The following is a 19727-nucleotide window of genomic DNA, read 5'->3' as shown; positions in this document are numbered from 1 at the left end:
TTTCATGAGCTTTTTGGCTTTATTTGAAAAGTGAAGTGTGTTTGGGGAAGGAGATGGTTAGGAAAATAGATGCTCCCGTTTTTGACTTACCAAGGAAACGGAGATCAGAGGAAAGCCTGGAGCACTTTGTGGCTTCCACGGGTTCCTTTCTAGGAAGCTTTTGCTTTACCTGGGGAAACCCCAAGCTCTACAGTGAGAAAGTTGTAAATTAGCCTTTAGGAGACGCTGTTTGTCAAAGTTATCTTAACCCTGGAAAAGGGGAGGGAAAAAGGCAGATAAGCAATGATGACATCAGCAGGAAATTAATATCAGGCTACCCAGTCACGAAGATCCAATTTTCACTTAACGATCAGCAAGTCTTGAAGTCTCTTCCCAAGCAAATGGGAGCTTCCTTGGACCTTGGAGCACACAGAGGATTCTACTTTCTTTAAAACTTTGTTTTCAGGCAATTTCCCTGAGAATTGTTTACCTCCAGAGGATTGGTGGAGCTTGATCTGAAGGTATGTAATTAACAACCCTTCTTACCCCAGAGTCTCATGCTTGGATCTTTTCCTTTGCTTCATGGCTTCATGTTGTAGCAACTTGCAAAAACTTGTCAGCAATGGCACTATTTTTACTTAGATTTCTTTGTCATGCCTGGGAAAACAAAAGTTAAAAAATCCGGAAGCCTCCAACATAGCCTTTTACTGGGGCAGAAATATGTGAGCTCACAGAGACTAAAAGTTTGGTAGACTCACTAAAACTAAAGATCGGAATTGTCAAGAAACCACAAGGCAAATGCAAGATGTGGTAGAATAGAAAGGTGTCTCATTTAAACCAATAAACCACTCATTTGACCTCAGGGCTAGTAGCAGGGAAGATCTCCTGGATTATCACAATTAAAAATGACATTTTTTGTGGTTTTTTTGTTTCTTTTAACACCAAAAGTAATGTGTGTGTTCACATATGCATAAAATTTGAGAAATTCAGTTGGAAGCCCAGAAGGAAATGTGTATTATCTATAGTTATGTCCCCTCAATGTAACCACTCTTTGTTATGGAGGTTTTGATTTTTACTATGTCTTCCTTCCTTCCTTCCTTCCTTCCTTTATTTATTTATTTATTTAAGATGGAGTCTCGTTCTTTCACCTTCCAGCACTCAGGCTGGAGTGCAGTGGCGCAATCTTGGCTTACTGCAACTTCCGCCTCCCAGGTTCAAGCCATCCTCCCACCTCAGCTTCTGATGTAGTTGGGACCACAGGCGTGCACCACCATGCCTGGCTAATTTTTGTATTTTTTGTAGAGATGGGGTTTTACCATGCCCAGTCTGGTCCCGAACTCCTGGCCTCAAGTGATCCACCCGCCTTGGCTTCCCAAAGTGCTGGGATTATAGGCATGAACCACGGCACCCTACCTGTTCCTTCCTTTATAAAGTATTTTCTTGTTTCTAAAAATAGCCAAGTTCTGCATAATAACTATACACCTCAAATGCTTATAGACTAAATAACATTACAATGAAAATTTTATCACTGCATTGCTCCTCTGATTATGACGAAATTTAGTATAGAGAATAGCGTAGTTTATAAACTAGTCAGATGGAAACATTGACTCATGTAGTATGTATTTTTTTAGTGAAAACAAGTTTATTAGAGAAGTAAAGAAACAAAAGAATGGCTACTCCATAGACACAGCAGCTGACTCATGTAATTTGTAACTTCCTACACTGATTTGAGCAACTCTTGTCTAAAGCCACCCTTTCCTGCTGAGGTCTAGGATATTTTATTTATTTTTTTCTTTTTGAAACAGGGTCTCACTCTGTCACCAGGGTGGAGTGCAGTGGCATGATCATGGCTCACTGCAACCTCTGCCCCCCAGCCTCAAATGATCCTTCCACTTCGGCCTCCTGAGTAGTTGGGACCACAGACACGTACCACCATGCCCTGATAATTGTTTGTATTTTTAGTAGAGACCAGGTCTCGCCATGTTGCTCAGGCTTGAGGTCTAGGATTATGCCTTCCCTTTCTGTAAGATAAAGGCCTGCCCTCTTACAGGTAGCAGTCTGAAGTTAAGATGTAATACACATACCTCATGGTACCTCGCTGTCTTTGGGTTGATAGATCATAAGGATAACACTGCCTCCCCCAGACTGCTTTGTGTCTAAAACTTAAAGCATAGATCCAAGTGCTATTTCTGCCACTTAGTAGAAATGAATGTAAGGGCTTCAATCAGGCTACCAGGCTTGAGGGAAATTGTGCTGTGTCCCTCCATCTTAACTTTCTCCCTCTGGGAACACTTTGATTTGGGGAGAAATCAAGGTGAATTGAATTCCAATATAAGCACCCTCCAAGCTTCCTAAAAAGTAACTTGCAAGTGTTGGGGGAAAAGTTTTCTGGGCTGTTGGTTTTTGAGGTAGCCTCGCAGTAATTTTTATTTGTCAACACTTCCAGGAAAGTCTAATGCCCGGAACAGAGGAGGCTGTGGTGAGGGGAGGGCCTGGGAAGTCAGGCGGCCATATGTCCTCACTCTCTAATGCCCTGCCCCACCTCTCTGTCCCTTTCAGGATGGCCATGAAATCTCAAGGTTCCAGTTCAGATAAAAACTGTAAAGTGAGCTTTCGTAAGAAGCTTCTGATTATTGATTCAAACTTGGAGGTCAAAGATGTGGAGCGCCTCAAGTTTCTCTGCATAGGATTGGTTCCCAACAAGAAGCTGGAGAAGTCCAGCTCAGCCTCAGATGTTTTTGAACATCTCTTGGCAGAGGATCTGCTGAGTGAGGGAGACTCTTTCTTCCTGGCGGAACTCCTATATATCATAGGGCAGAAGAAGCTGCTGCAGTACCTCAACTATACCAAAGAGGAAGTGGAGCAATTGCTACCTATCAAAGGAAAGATCTCTCTATTTAGGTGAGGATGGGTCTATGGTGGAGATGGGAGGATCTCCCATCTAGTGTTCAGTCTGGCCATTGGGCTTTGAAAGGAAGCTGCAGTTAAGATCTTTTGGTTATCTACCTCCTTGGATGATAAACCGGGAGATTCTTTTTTTTTTTTTTTTTTTTTTTTTTTTTTTTTTTTTGAGACGGAGTCTCGCTCTGTCGCCCAGGCTGGAGTGCAGTGGCCGGATCTCAGCTCACTGCAAGCTCCGCCTCCCGGGTTTTTACGCCATTCTCCCGCCTCAGCCTCCCGAGTAGCTGGGACTACAGGCGCCCACCACCTCGCCCGGCTAGTTTTTTGTAATTTTTAGTAGAGACGGGGTTTCACCGTGTTAGCCAGGATGGTCTCGATCTCCTGACCTCGTGATCCGCCCGTCTCGGCCTCCCAAAGTGCTGGGATTACAGGCTTGAGCCACCGCGCCCGGCCTGATAAACCGGGAGATTCTAAACCTCCTCAGCCTCTGATGCTAATGAGCTAAGAGTTGGGAGGTCAGCAAAGCTTCAAGACCAAGCTCTGGGCCTAGAGGTGGCTTCCCTTTGTTTTACTTCTCACTGGCAGTGAAGCCCACCTCAGTGTGGCAGAGCCTGCGTATTCCCTGGTTACCAGCCACCACACGTGCGGATCTTCTCCCTCCTGGGATCCACTAGTCTGTCTACGTGTTTCCCAGGGTCTTGAGAAGAGAGTAATGCATACTTGGAGCAAAATAAGCAAGATGAAAAAAGAGATGAGTTTCTGGGGTAGAGAGGGATGTCATTTATGCCATGTCTAGCATGTCTAGTTATAGAAATTTCTATATTTTTGGGTGGAAATCCAGAGAGGTAAAAACAGGCATTTTGCCCAAAGAGGTAAAATTTAGGCATTGGTCTTATCATGGATGACAGCGTTTTATTTTTATTTTTATTTTGAGATGGTGTCTCGCTCTGTCACTCAGGCTGGTGTGAAGTGGCACCATCTTGGCTCACTGCAACCTCCGCTTCCTGGGTTCGAGTGATTCTCCTGCCTCAGCCTCCTGAGTAGCTGGGACTACAGGCACCCACCACCACACCCGGCTAATTTTTGTATTTTTAGTAGAGACGGGATTTCCAACATGTTGGCCAGGCTGGTCTGGAACTCCTGGCCTCAAGTGATCTACGCACCTTGGCCTCCCAAAGTGCTGGGATTACAGGTGTGAGCCACTGCATCAGGCTGATGACAGTGTTTAAAATTGTTCACTGACATAGTGTCCACATCAGAGAACCTCACGAAGAGGAGCCTTTGGAGGGTGTTTTATGGTCTGTGCAATTAGAACACATTAAGCCTTAGTGGTGGAGCTGGCTCCCAGAACCTGAGTTGCCCTTGAGTCAGTGGAAGGAATGATGAATTCCAGAAATCCATATTTCCGTTCTTCTGGCTAAACATCTGAGGGACAGTCTCTGACACATAGGGGTGTTAGTATGTGGATGAAATCCTCACTTTTTCTGGTTTTGGATTATATGACTATCTCGAAGCTGGGATAGCTTTCTTCCCTTTTCAATATACAATCGACTGTACCTTGGCTGGTCTGGGGTCCTCTCTACTAAGGGCCTGTAAAGTAAGCCTGAATTTCTAGATGGAATCAGGAGATGGGAGGGCATGTCAGAACTGTGTTTTATGCCTCTTTTTTTTTTTTTTAAATATGCCTTCTTAGTGTGGTTAAAAACAGCACTAGACTTGGAGTCAGAAGGCCTGCTTCTACTACTTACTGTGTTATCTTTATCTAAACAAGTTACTTAGAAACTGAAAGTTTTAATTTTTTGAATCTATAAATGGGATTAATAATTGTCTACACATAGAGTTGATCATTCAACTGACAGAAAACATTTATGAAAGCACTTGATTGATTATGGTGTCCTCTGCAAGTGTAAGGCTTTATTTGTCATTTTGGGTATGTGTCTTAGAAACCTGCTCCACGAACTGTCACAAAGCATTGACTCAGAGAACTTAAAGGAGATGATCTTCCTTCTGAACGACTCTCTTCCCAAAACCGAAATGGTGAGTGGGTCATACAGAATGGGTCTGTGTGGGTACTGTCTTAATCAATGATTAGAAAGATGCTGGAAAGGGTTTTTAGGGAGATTTATTTTTTGTGGGAGACAGTATCATACAATGGTTAGGAACATTGGCTTTGGTGCTGGATGAGCCTAGATTCTGGTCCTGATTCTAATTCTAAACCTGTGCTGTGAGGCCAATGATTGAATTTTTCTAGTCTCTATTTTCTTAGATGTAAAATTGTGGGCAATTGTATGACTTCCTTCTAGGACTTTTGGGAGAATTAGCTGAAACAATGTGCATGAAGCATTAGCATGAGGCCAGTATTTGGTATAGCATGCAGTAAATGCTCACTTCTGTTGGCATCTGCTGTGTTATTTATTTATTTATTTATTTTGAAACAAAGTCTTGCTTTGTTGCCCAGGCTGGAGTGCAGTGGCACGATCTCAGTTCACTGCAACCTCCGCCTCCTGGATTCAGGCCATTCTCCTGCCTCAGCCTCCCCAGTAGCTGGGATTACAGGCATGTACCACCATACCCAGCTAATTTTTGTATTTTTAGTAGAGACAGGGTTTCACCCAGGCTGGTCTAGAACTCCTGACCTCAAGTGATCTGCCTGCCTTGGCCTCCCAAAGTGTTGGGATTACAGGTGTGAGCCACTGTGCCTGGCCTTGTCCAGTTTTTCTTTCAAGTGCCTTTTAATCTATAGGTTAGATTTCCTCCCTGCCCCCAAATCTCTTTCTTTTTCTTAAAATGTATCTGTTGAAGAATCTGGGCGGTTGGCCTGTGGAGTTTCTCACAGGTTGGGTTTTGTGAATTGCACACTCGTGGTGCAGTTTGGCATGTTCCTCTGTCCTCTGCATTTCCTGCAGACTGGCAGTTGAATCCAGAGGCTTCATCAGACTCAGGTCAGATCCGTTTGGCAGGACTATAGGTAGTCTTATTTTTTCATCAGGAGGTACCTGATTTTCTCTCTCTTTATCTTTGATATTAGCAACTGTTGATGTTCAACCAGTTTATATATTGAATTTTGAGGGGTTGCAAAAATGGAGATATTAGAATTTTTTTTTTTTTTTTGAGATGGACTCTCACTCTTGTCACCTAGGCTGGAGTGCAGTGGCACGATCTCAGCTCACTACAACCTCTGCCTCCTGGATTCAAGTGATTCTCCTGCCTCAGCCTCCCGAGTAGCTGGGATTATAGGAGCCTGCCACCACACCCGGCTAACTTTTTGTATTTTTAGTAGAGATGGGGTTTCACCATATTGGCTAAGCTGGTCTGGAACTCCTGACCTTACGTGATCCACCTGCCTCAGCCTCCCAAAGTGCTGGGATTACAAGTGTGAGCCACTGCACCTGGCCAGTTATTAGAATTCTATCATTTCATTTTCCTCTCATCCATTATTTGGTTACCCAATGGTACAGCTTATATGTAAATCCCTGATTCTTTTTGTTTAGCTATCTAGTTTTTTTTTTTTTTTTTTTTTTTTTTCTGAGATGGAGTCTCTCTTGGTCACCCAGGCTGGAGTGCAGTGGTGTGATCTTGGCTCACTGCAACCTCTGCCTCCCAGGTTCAGGTGATTCTCCTGCCGCAGCCTCCTGAATATCTGGGATTACAAACATGCACCACCATACCTGTCTAATTTTTGAATTTTTAGTAGAGATGTGGTTTCATTTGGCCAGGCTGGTGTCAAATTCTTGACCTCAAGTGATCTACCTGCCTCAACCTCCCAAAGTGCTGGGGATTACAGGCGTGAACCACTGTGCTCCGCCTAGTTATCCAGTTTTTAAGTTAATTGGTTTCTTATTCTCCGAAGGTGACCCGTTACAAAATATATATAAATTTAAACTCATGGATTTAAACATATGTGAGGTATTTCAACCTATTGCAATTATTATCCTTACTGAAGTTCATATTGAGGCTGGACATGGTGGCTCATACCTGTAATCGCAGCACTTTGGGAGGTGGAGGTGGACAGGTCACTTGAGCCTCAGGCGTTTGAGACTAGACTGGGCAACATGACAAAACCTGGTCTCTACAAAAAATACAAAAATTAGCTGGGCATGGTAGTGTGCACCTGTAGTCCCAGCTCCTCAGGAGGCTGACATGGGAGGATCACTTGAGCCCAGAGAATTCAAGGCTGCAGTGAGCAATGGTTGTGCCATTGCACTCCAGCCTGGGCAACAGAGTGAGACCCTGTCTCAAAAAAAAAAAAAAAAAAAAAAAAAAGAAGAAAAAAAGTTCAATTGTCCCATTTTTTCCCAGGGGATGCATCTTCAGTTTGGTTCCTAAGTCATTTTGACATGACCTTAGTAGTCTTTGATGGCTTCTTTACTATCTGGCAAAAATATCCCAGGTTTTTCTTATATATTTTCTGCCCAGTCCTGGAATCTCTCATTTCTCCCAAAAGCCCTGGCTTCTTTTAATGACAGATGTCATAGCAAGACCATAAACTAGATGCTGGCAGGCTCATTGCTTTTGGGTAAATATATATACACACACTACATATATACACATGTGTTTACAAATACGCACACACACACACAACCTAAAGGTTCAGTAATTCTTGGAGAATTTTAAAAATCAGGCGATTTTGTTTTAGGGAATTTTTTTTATAAAGCATTGTAAGGATATTCCGCTTTTGCCATAAAATTTCAGTGCGCACATTTGCAGTGCTGCAAAGCAATTACCTGCTAAAATGGTAGCATTATACCTTAAATACAGAATTTCTCAAAGTCAGAGGAGATTCCTGTAGTTTGACAAGTGCTCCAGGTGGTTTTGATAACATTCTCTCCCAAGTCAAGGCATCCACTCACAAATTTTCCAGTGTTTAGGTTTATACGTAAAATGAGACCACTTTTTATTGTTATACCCCGTCCTATGTTAGGGACTTTCTGAACAATATGAGGTGGGGGATGAGGGATGAGAGAAAGGTCGTTTGTTAAAGCTGAGTGTTAGTTTTCAAACAAGAAAAGCTGGAAAATGTTTTTTTTCTCTCTCTCTTTTGCTTGCAGAGGTTCTAGAACTCTACTTGAAGACATCTGTGGCTACAGAATTATTATTATTATCATTATTTTTAGACAGACTTTCACTCTTGTTGCCCAGTCTGGAGTGCAATGGTGCCATCTCGCCTCACTGCAACCTCTGCCTCCTGGGTTCAAGCGATCCTCCTGCCTCAGCCTCCCGAGTAGCTGGGATTACAGGCGCCCGCCACCACACCTAGCTAATTTTTGTATTTTTAGTAGAAGTGGGGTTTCACCATGTTGACCAGGCTGGTCTCGAACTCCTGACCTCAGGTGATCCACCTGCCTCAGCCTCCCAAAGTGCTAGGATTACAGGCATGAGCCACTGCGCCCGGCCAGAATTATTTTTATGGTCAGTAGCATTCCAAATATCTTTCCCCTACTAAAATAGCTTTTAAATAATCAAATGCACATGCTCAAGTGGCCAATTGATTTTGTTTTTCTCAGTACTAGTAAAAGGAAACATAACTGTGCTTAGCTGTGGCATGGAACTGTGATGTTACCAGGTCAAATTCAGGAAAACCACATTTCCTCTTTGGATTCCAAATGATCTCAGCTTTTTGTTGTTGTTGTTTGGGGGGTGGGGAGATCTCATTCTTCATGTCAAAATTGTGGCTGAGTTACACACCTCAGATAATTCAGGTTGATCTGTATTGGATTTTGCAATTAGGCCAGCCATTGGAAGTGTGTAAAGGACAGTCTTTAAGCAACACAGATGTTTCCACACCAGGGCTCAGTGAGGCTGCATTATCTGCAACTGCAATTGCAAAAGACCTTATCACAGAAATAAATTACTTACCCGCCATTGGAAAAGGGCCTGAACACCTCTCAGCCAAAACGGAAAGGTTCTAAATTCATACGGTCTCTCTAGGGGAGCACAAATAACCTTGCCTTTGAGGGACGTTCTTGGCTTTCTCTTTGATAGCTTTCATAGAAATGTAAGCAGTATAGCTGGCCTACACATGTCCTGAGAGATCTCACAACTCTCAGGAAATCCGTTCTCAGCACAGCAATCAGCATAGAACGTTGAGTCTAAAGGAAACCACACCTGAACTTACTCTTTCGCAAACAAGCAAAAAAAGAGCTTTCAGATGTTTGCTGCTAGTGTTCACCAGAGTGGTGTTAAACTAATGTCCAGGTCCCATTTAAGTGTGTGTGTGTGTGGTGTGTGTGTGTGTGTGTGGTGTGTGTGTGTGTGTGTGTGATGTATTAAATATCTAATAAACTTTTAGAAAGTATAATGAATTTCCATCATTGCTTCTGTAATCACATCTTAGCCCTTTATTCCTCCTGGTAGGATGTTGTCAAGATACGAGTTTCTGGCCTGGCAGGTGGCTCATGCCTGTAATCCCAGAACTTTGGGAGGCCAAGGCGAGCAGATCACCTGAGGTCAGGAGTTCAAGACCAGCCTGGCCAACATGTTGAAACCCTGTCTCTGTTAAAAATACAAAAATTAGACGGGTGTGGTGGCATGAGCCTGTAATCCCAGATACTCAGTAGGCTGAGGCAGGAGAATGGCTTGAATGGAGGTGGAGGTTGCAGTGAGCCAAGATTGCACTACTGCACTCTAGCCTGGGAGACAGAGTGAGACTCCATCTCAAAAAAAAATAAAAAAATAATAATAGTAATAATAATACTAGCCAAATTGTGATTTTTTGTTTCAGAAAATTCTTTTTCTTTTAAAATACCAAATACAAAATTCTTTCAAAACATTTTCCCCTCATTTCTTTGTCCCTCTTTTGCTGGTTTCCTAATCAGTATCACTTAAAGCTGTGACAGGCCGGGCGCGGTGGCTCAAGCCTGTAATCCCAGCACTTTGGGAGGCCGAGACGGGCGGATCACGAGGTCAGGAGATCGAGACCATCCTGGCTAACACGGTGAAACCCCGTCTCTACTAAAAACACAAAAACTAGCCGGGCGAGGTGGCGGCGCCTGTAGTCCCAGCTACTGGGGAGGCTGAGGCAGGAGAATGGCGTAAACCCGGGAGGCGGAGCTTGCAGTGAGCTGAGATCTGGCCACTGCACTTCAGTCCGGGCGACAGAGCGAGACTCCGCCTCAAAAAAAAAAAAAAAAAAAAAAAAAAAAAAAAAGCTGTGACTTAGAGTTCAGTGGTTAATAACATGGACTTTGGCATCAGATTGTACCAGCTCTGCCATTAATTAGCTTTGTGACCTTCAGCAAGTTACTGGAACTTCTTTGTGCCTCAATTATTTCATCTTTAAAACGGGGAATATAATAGTATCTACTCAATCCGTTGTTGTGCTGTTAATATACAGCAAGCACTGTCCCTGTTGCATAGAGTTATATATATTTGGTATCTGGTATTAATATAGATTGTATACAGATTTGCTTGGTAACGCCTCTTCCCCTACACTCCTGAGCAACTTGAGGGCAGATGCTGTTATATCTTATTTATCAGTGCAAAACCTAGTGCCTACTGGCCATGCAGGTAACATTTGAGTGAGTGGATAATCAGTAGGCAAGTAAATGTAACTCTATTGATTCTCTTGTAGACCTCCCTAAGTTTCCTGGCACTTCTAGAGAAACAAGATAAAATAGATGAAGATAATCTGACATGCTTGGAGGACCTCTGCAAAGTGGTTGTACCTAAACTTTTGAGAAACATAGAGAAATACAAAAGAGAGAAAGGTAAATAGCTTGTGCTTGCTAACTTGGACTAGACCATGGAAATTCTTAAAGCAATTGGCCATGCATGATGTTTTGTTTGTTTGTTTGTTTTGTTTTGTTTTGAGGCAGAGTCTCACTCACTCTGTCACCTAGGCTGGAGTGCAGTGGTATGATCTTGGCTCACTGAAACCTCCACCTCCTGGGTTCAAGTGATTCTTCTGCCTCAGCCTTCCGAGTAGCTGGAATTACAGGAGCCTGCCACCATGCCTGGCTAATTTTTCTATTTTTAGTAGAGACAGGGTTTCACCATGTTGGCCAGGCTGGTCTTGAACTTCTGACCTCAAGTGATCCACCCACCTTGGCCTTTCAAAATGCTGGGATTACAGGTGTGAGCCACCGCTCCTGGCCCGTGTGTGATATTTACTCATCATTCTGATAATATTCTGCTAGGAAAGCCAGAAATCTCCCCCTTTGTTCTTTCAACACATATTGGTTGAGTTCATATTTTGTACTAGGCACTGCTTTAGAAGTTGGGGATATAGCAAAGTTCAGAGCAAAGCTCCTGCCCTCTTGGAACTTATATTCCAGTGCAGGGAAGTAGTTTTAGACAAATGTCTTTTTCTGATTCTAATATGGAAGTGAGAGTATAGGGAATTTTGTTTTAACTGAAATAACATGAAAAAGAAGGCAGGATAGCATGGCGTGAGAGTGGAGTCTATGGAGTCGGATGGCCAGGACTCCGCTGACTAGTGGTGCAGTGGTACTTTTTTGGCTTTTCTATGTCTCACTTTCCCCATCTATAAAGTGGGCATAATAATAGTACCAACCTCCTAGGTTTTTGTGAGGATTGAAGGAGATAATTTCTGTAAAATGCATGTCTGGCATGGACTAAGCATTCAATACATGTGGCTACTATGACTCTCTCAGAGAGAAAAGTCAGGAAGACCTCACATTCTCAGAAACTACTATCAAAGAAGAACTTTATTTTCTTGTGGGTTCTTTTTTTTTTTTTTCCAAGTCTGTCTGATAAAGATAGTTCTGCTGTGATATTTTATACAGGTAGAAGCACAAGGCAGAAGTCAAACCTGGCTGCCTCACCACGTGTCAATACACTAAATATCTGTGTTTTTCTAAGTCAATTTCTCCACTGTTAAACGAGCTATACATAAAAACGCATGAGTATATTCATGAAACTTTTTTTTTTTTTTTTTTTGAGATGGAGTCTCGCTCTGTCGCCCGGCTGGAGTGCAGTGGCCGGTTCTCAGCTCACTGCAAGCTCCGCCTCCCGGGTTTACGCCATTCTCCTGCCTCAGCCTCCCGAGTAGCTGGAACTACAGGCGCCCGCCACCTCGCCCGGCTAGTTTTTATTTTTTTTTTGTATTTTTTAGTAGAGACGGGGTTTCACCGTGTTAGCCAGGATGGTCTCGATCTCCTGACCTCGTGATCCGCCCGTCTCGGCCTCCCAAAGTGCTGGGATTACAGGCTTGAGCCACCACGCCCGGCCTTTTTTTTTTTTTTTTTTGAGGCAGAGTCTCGCTCTGTCGCCCAGGCTGGAGTGCAGTGACGCAATCTCGGCTCACTGCAAGCTCCGCCTCCCGGGTTCACGCCATTCTCCTGCCTCAGCCTCCTGAGTAGCTGGGACTACAGGCGCCCGCCACCACGCCCGGCTAATTTTTGTATTTTTAATAGAGACGGGGTTTCACTGTGGTCTCGATCTCCTGACCTTGTGATTCGCCCGCCTCGACCTCCCAAAGTGCTGGGATTACAGGCGTGAGCCACCGCGCCCGGTCTATTCATGAAACTTTTATGCCACACCCTTAATTTAGTTCAGTGAGTGACTCTAGTGTGCAGGTTTCTTTGGTTGAAAATGAAACTAGCTAAGAGGAAACGTCTCTCTAAGAATTTGGTTAACACAGAATGAGTTGAGGAGCAAAATATACTGTTGTCAAATTGATAAAATCTCAAGCAGTAAAATGATGAATAAATGCATAATTTAAGTTATGAAGAATAAAAACAGTTCTTTCTATCATCAAATTATCAAATGAGAAATAAGAAGCAGAAGGTTGATATGGAAAGAACATTTCAAATCCTCATATGAGCTCTGAGTTTTTTTCTAAACACATTGTCATTTTTCTGTAATGTCATATCCCATATGAAGTAAACAAAGGGCAAGTGGTCATACTATTTTGGATAGTTAAATTCTAAAGAAGACACACTAGCTTCTATGTAGTTAATTACATTTGCCTCAGTGAGTCTTGAAGACTGAAATTTGTTTTTTATTTTTATTTTTTGAGACGGAGTCTCGCTCTGTCACCCAGTCTGGAGTGCAGTGGCATGCACTCAGCTCACTGCAAGCTCCGCCTCCTGGGTTCACACCGTTCTCCTGCCTCAGCCTCCTGAGTAGCTGGGACTACAGGCACTCGCCACCACACCCGGCTAATTTTTGTATTTTTAGTAGAGACGGTGTTTCACCGAGTTAGCGAGGACGGTCTTAATCTCCTGACCTCGTGATCCGCCCACCTCGGCCCCCCAAAGTGCTGGGATTACAGGCGTGAGCCACCGTGCCTGGCCTGAGCTTTGTTATTTTCATTTGAGATGGAGTCTTGCTCTGTCACCCAGGCTGGAGTGCAGTGGCATGATTTTGGCTCACTGAAACCTCCGCCTCCCAAGTTCAAGCAATTCTTCTGCCTCAGCCTCCTGAGTAGCTGGGATTACAGACACCTGCCACCATGCCCAGCTAATTTTTGTATTTTTAATGGAGACAGGGTTTCACCATGTTGGCCAGGCTGGTCTTGAACTCTTGACCTCAAGTGATCTGTGCTGGAATTACAGGCGTGAGCCACTGAGCCTGGCCCAGGACTGAGCTTTATATCAGCAGAATTCTAATTTTGATTTTTCTTTTCTATAACCTACCTGTGTGTGATCTCTTTTGGGTGTCAATCATTATTGATATTTTAATATTGACTTTCTTTAGTTCTAAGAGTTTGAGCCTAGTTCTGCTGTTAAGATGAAAGTCTAAAGGACTGAAAAGAGTAGGTGTGCAGGGTTTAGACTTTTCTGTAAGTGTGTGTGATCCAAAGTCCAAGCGAGGACACTGGCTTTGTTTAAGGACCACCTGCCTAACTTTTTAAGTTATCTTGAGCCTTGGTGTTTGCTTTGGTATTTTTTTGAGACGGGCTCTTACTCTCCCAGGCTGCAGTGCAGTGGGACGATCTCAGCTCACTGCAACCTCCCCATCCCAGGTTTAAGCAATTCTCCTGCCTCAGCCTCCCGAGTAGCTGGGATTACAGGCATGCACCACCACACCCAGTTAATTTTTGTATTTTTAGTAGAGACGAGGTTTCACCATGTTGGCCACACTGATCTCAAACTACTGACCTTGTGATCTACCCGCCTTGGCCTCCCAAAGTCCTGAGATTACAGGCATGAGCCACCTCGCCCAGCCTAGTATTTTTATTATTAAAATAAGGTACATAATTATAATAAAATTAAATAAAAATTCAAATAATTAAAATAACATAGAGTGTAGAAGGTAAACGTCTTTCTCCTTTTCTTCTTTTTCTATTACTAACCCATTTCCCAAAGATAACCACTGTTTGGAATATATACTTATTGATTTCCTTCTATATGGAAACAATTGTAAGTGTACAGAGATATTACATACACACAGAGAGAGAGACACGTATATTTTTAACAAAGACCATGCTAATCATATTCTAAAACTTGCTTTTCCCCCCACATAATAGAGCTGATTTTTTTTTTTTTGAGATGGAGTTTCGCTCTTGTTGCCCAGACTGGAGTGCAATGGCACAATCTCGGTTCACCACAACCTCCGCCTTCCAGGTTCAAGCGATTCTCCTGTCTTAGCCTCCTGAGTAGCTGAGATTACAGGTGTCTCTGCCACCACGCCCAGCTAATTTTTGTATTTTTAGTAGTGACAGAGTCTTGTCATGTTGGCCAGGATGGTCTTGAACTCCTGACCGCCAGCGATCCACCCACCTCGGCCTCCCAAGTGCTGGGATTACAAGCATGAGCCACCATGCCCGGCCATAGCTGACATTTTCATGAATATATTAATAATACAGATATAGATCATTTTTATTAATGGTCCCCTTAGAAATCATTTTATGGCTATAACATTTTTATATAATTACCACTTTTAAATGGATTTTCTTTTTTCTTCCATTCTTTTTACCCTCCTTTCCTTCTTTCTTTTTTTGCTATTATAGCCTGAATTCTGATATTTTTTGAGACAATGCTTTTGAAATCTCTACTTGGCAATTATCTGGTACATTAAGCACTATAACTTTTTTTTTAGCAGCTTAAAACAACAATAAGTTTTGAAATATGATTTAGTAAAGTATATAGTAATTTTAAGGAACTAATAAAATTATAAAATAACAAACACAATAGAAAAGAAAATAAAACAATACAAGGAATAAAAATAATTTATAAATTTACACATTTTTTTTCTAGGTATATATGTAGGCTTCCATAAGCAAATGCAATGAAAAATTTACAATTCTCAGACTGGGCGCAGTGGCTCACGCCTGTAATCCCAGCACTTTGGGAGGCCGAGGTGGGTGGATCACCTGAGGTCAGGAGTTCGAGACCAGCTTGGCTAACATGGTGAAACCACATTTCTACTAAAAATACAAAAAATTAGCCGGGCATGGTGGCGTGCCTGTAATCGCAGCTACTCAGGAAGCTGAGGCAGGAGAATTGATTGAACCTGGGAGGCAGAGGTTGCAGTGAGCCGAGATCATGCCATCGCACTCCAGCTTGGGTAACAGGAGTGAAACCCTGACTCAAAAAAAAAAAAAAAAAATTTACAATTCTCTTCAAAATAATTATTTTTGATGGCTGCTTTTGATGGCTGATTATTTTTGATTGCTACTAGTCAGAAGGTAATTTTTGTTTTCCTGTCTGTGATTTTATTTTCAGCTGCCCAGCTAGTGACACCTCCTGTAGACAAGGAAGCCGAGTTACTGTGTCAAGGAGAGGAAGAACTAGTTTCCCACACAGACATTAAAACATTCTTGGAAGCCTTACCGGTAGGTTCAGTGGTGTGCTGGTCAATGTTTAACAACCAGCTCCACCCTCCAACCCCCCCCAACCCCCCAAAAAGAAAAAGAGATTAGCCCTGGTTTGTACCATTTACTGTAAATGCTCTCACCATGGTGATTGCAAGTAAACAACAAGATATCAACCAGAGTGCACATTTTCTGAAAATTTAACAATTGACTGACACTAGCCGACTAGTGAGAGCTAGTTAGTTTGAGCTCTCACTAGTTAGTCTGAACTGACTCCACACACCCTTGAGTTGCTCTGAAATGGTTCCTCTGTTCTTATCTGTGGGATGCAATTAGAGCCAGCTTTAGGGACATATAATCTATGGAGTACAGGGCGCCTGATAGTAATTCCAGAGTTCAAGTACAGAGCTTTGTTTAATGTTCTGCTGTTACTGTTTTGAAATTCTTACTGTATTGAAGAAGAGGTTTGCCAAGCATGTAGCTGGACAACCCAGAAGGCAAGGGTTTCTGGTTTCTGTGGTGCTCCGCTCTGAAAGGACGGGTGGAAGGGGAAACGTTGGGAGAATTTGCAGTCTGTTTCTCACAATGTGATCATGATCCTTGGGAGACATGTGACAGTCTTCCCTGGGATTTGTGGTTCTTCCAGCAGACTTGGGTAATTTCTTTGCCAACATCTGTCAGCATCAATGAAGTTAGCTTGGTCTGGGAAATTTTTTGTTTTTTGTTTTCAATTGTGGTAAAATACATGTAACAAAATTTACCATCTTAATCAATTTTAAGTATACAGTTCAGTAATGTTAAATACCTTCACATTGTTGTGCAGACATTACCACCATCCATCCCAGAACTTTTTCATCATCTTTTAGTAAAACTTTGTACCCATTAAACAATAACTTCTCATTTTCTCCTTCCCTCCAACCCCTGGAAACCACCGTTCTACTTTCTCTGTCTATAAATTTGACTTTTCAGGGTACCTCATATAAGTAGAATCATACAGTATTTGTTCTTTTGTGACTAGCTTATTTCACTTAGTGTAAAGTCTTCAGGGTTCATCCAAGTTGCAGCATATCTCAGAATTTCCTTCCTTTTTAAAGGCTGAATAGTATTCCACTGTGTGTATATACAGTAAGTCCTCACTTACAAGGTTGATAGATTTTTGGAAACTGACTTTAAGTGATAGCGTACTGTATAATGTATTTATTTTTATTTTAAATTTTTTTGTAGAGGTGGGGTTTCACTTTGTTGTCTGTCCAGGCTGATCTCAAACTCTTGGACTCAAGCAATCCTCCCGCCTTACCCTCCCAAAGTGCTGAGATTACAGCCATGTACCACCACGCCCAGCCACATACCACATAATGAAACCAATTTTACCATAGGCTAATTGATATAAACAAGAGTTGGCCAGTCATGGTGACCCACACCTCCAATCCCAGCACTTTGAGAGGCCAAGGCAGGCGGCTTACTTGAGGCCAGGAGTTCGAGACCAGCCTGGCCAACATGGTGAAACCCCATCTCTACTAAAAATACAAAAATTAGCTGGTCGTGGTGGTGCCTGCCTGTAATCCCAGCTACTTGGGAGGCTGAGGCACAAGAATAACTTGAACCTGGGAGGTGGAGGTTGCAGTGAGCTGAGATTGCATCACTGCACTCCAGCTTGAGTGACAGAGGGAGACCCTGTCTCAAAAAACGATAACAAAAAACCCTAAGAGTTAAGTTTCTATAGCATACAGTTCATTGTTTCACTTAAAGTCGGAGTTACCAAGAACCTACTGATGACTCTAAGTGAGGACTTACTGTACTCCATTTTGTTATCCACTCATCCATTGATGGACTCTTGGGCTGCTGCCACCTTTTGACTATTTTTAATAATGCTGCTATGAATGTCGGTGTAAAAATATCTCTTTGAGATGCTGCTTTCAATTCTTTTGTGTTTGTACCCATAAGTGGAAATGGTGGATTATATAGTCATTCTATTTTCAATTTTTTGAGGAACCTTCATTCTATTTTCCACAGTGACTGTACCGTTTTACATTTCCACCAACTGTGCACACATCCTCAGCAACACTTCCTCACCAAGACGTATTATTTTCTTTCATTTTTGATAGTAGGCATCCTAATGGAAGTGAGGCCCTATTTCCTTGTGGTTTTGATTTGCTTTCCTTAATGACTAGGGCTGTCGAGCATCTTCTCATGTGCTTTTTGGCCATTTGTATATCTTCTTTAGAGAAATGTCTAAGTCCTTTGTTCATTTTCTAATTCAGTTGTTTGTAGAAGTTTTAAATTTTTTTTTTTTTTTGAGATGGAGTCTCACACGTCGTCCAGGCTGGAGTGCAGTGGCAGGATCATGGCTCACTGCAACCTCTAACTCCCAGGTTCAAGCGATTCTTCTGCCTCAGCCTCCCAAGTAGCTGGGATTATAGGCGCGCACCAGCACACCTGGCTAATTTTTGTATTCTTAATAGAGACAGGGTTTCACTGTGTTGGCCAGGCTGGTCTCGAACTCTTGACCTCAAGTGATCTGCCCACTTTGGCCTCCCAAAGTGCTGGGATTACAGGTGTGAGCCACGTGCCTGGCCTTTATTTTTTATTCTTAAAAATTCTTTTATGGCTTCTTTACTACTGTCATGGTCTGATATTTTTACAGTTACAATTTTTAGATTTAAAAATAATTTCAATTTTATAGAAAAGTTGCAAGAATGTGAATAATACAAAGAATACCTATGTACTGTTTTCCTAGATTTACCTACCTATTGTTGGTGTTTTACCCCATTTACTTTATTATTTTTGTGCATTCACTCACACTTGCTCTCTCTTTCTCCCTCTCTCTCCACACACACATAATTTTTTTCTGAACTTTTTGAGAGTAAGTTGCATACATTCTGAACTTTTTGAGAGTAAGTATAAGTGGCCTTTTACTCCTAAATTTTTTTTTTTTTTTGAGATGGAGTCTTTGCTCTGTCTCCCAGGCTGGAGTGCAGTGGCCTGATCTTGGCTCACTGCAAGCTCCGCCTCCTGGGTTCACGCCATTCTCCTGCCTTAGCCTCCTGAGTAGCTGGGACTACAGGCGACTGCTACCATGCCCAGCTAATTTTTTGTATTTTTTTTTTTTTTTTTTGAGACGGAGTCTCGCTCTGTCACCCAGGCAGGAGTGCAGTGGCGCGATCTCCGCTCACTGCAAGCTTCACCTCCCGGATTTATGCCATTCTCCTGCCTCAGCCTCCCATGTAGCTGGCACTACAGACACCCGCCACCGCGCCCAGCTAATTTTTGTATTTTTAGTAGAGACGGGGTTTCACCGTGTCAGGATGATCGCGATCTGCTGACCTCGTGATCCGCCCATCTCGGCCTCCCAAAGTGCTGGGATTACAGGCATGAGCCACCACACCCGGCCAATTTTTTGTATTTTTTAGTAAATACAGGGTTTCACCATGTTAGTCAGGATGGTCTCGATCTCCTGACCTCGTGATCTGCCTGCCTCAGTTTCCCAAAGTACTGGGATTACAGGCGTGAGTCACCATGCCTGGCCTACTCCTAAATATTTTGGTGTGTATTTCCTAATAATAAGTGATTTGTTTTTCTAAGACCACCAGAGCGAGCACAAAAGAACCAGCGAGTAGGCAAGGGTAAAAGCAAAACTGCAAATTTATTCTTTGGTCATCTAGCTCCAGAGAAAAAGGTATGGGGGTGAAGTCTGTTGGCCTCCAGCAAAGGAGGCCGAGAGAGTCACCTAGTAGAGCTCTCGGGCAGAGTTCCTAATGCAGTCCCGACAAAGGTAGGGGCTGAGGAAGCCCGCCCCGTGCATCTGCCCGGAGTGGCTTTTCTAGGAGTGGAAGGGCAATAGGCGGGGCACGGACGCGTCGGGGGGGCGGGGGGAAGGCGCCGCAGGTGCCACCAGGTAAATCTTGATCTCTTCGGATTGACATCACCTGGCGCATGCCTGGTTGGTCTGCACCTTCCCGGGCGCCAGCTGCATCCTCGCGCACACGGGGAAAAGTTGGTGATGAAAAACCCGGAAATGCACCATCTTGCCTCCCTTCGTCAAAACATTCCAACCTTTTATTGGTAATAGTGATAAGGGGCACCGTGGTCTGTCTGGCTACTTCCTGCTGTTAAGGGGCGTCGTCAAGGT

At 43.1% G+C, this 19727-nt stretch overlaps 1 protein-coding gene across 2 annotated transcripts in view; it reads left to right on the top strand.

The window, feature by feature from the left end:
• The first annotated feature begins 335 nt into the window (after nt 1-335).
• CASP10 (caspase 10) overlaps nt 336-19727 on the top strand; it is a 44157-nt gene continuing 24765 nt past the window's right edge. For both annotated transcript variants that reach the window (XM_033231973.1, XM_033231974.1), the window contains exons 1-5: nt 336-500; nt 2539-2880; nt 4824-4917; nt 10451-10586; nt 15510-15619. In XM_033231973.1, the coding sequence (XP_033087864.1) occupies nt 2540-2880; nt 4824-4917; nt 10451-10586; nt 15510-15619 (681 nt within the window). In that variant the 5' untranslated portion in view covers nt 336-500; nt 2539. The remainder of the gene's footprint in view (nt 501-2538; nt 2881-4823; nt 4918-10450; nt 10587-15509; nt 15620-19727) is intronic.

Source organism: Trachypithecus francoisi, unplaced genomic scaffold (genome assembly GCF_009764315.1).
Source record: "Trachypithecus francoisi isolate TF-2019V2 unplaced genomic scaffold, Tfra_2.0 Lachesis_group13, whole genome shotgun sequence".
NCBI classification, from domain to species: domain Eukaryota; kingdom Metazoa; phylum Chordata; class Mammalia; order Primates; family Cercopithecidae; genus Trachypithecus; species Trachypithecus francoisi.
Note: the sequence above shows the minus strand (reverse complement) of the source record. Positions and strands in the feature narration are given on the sequence as shown.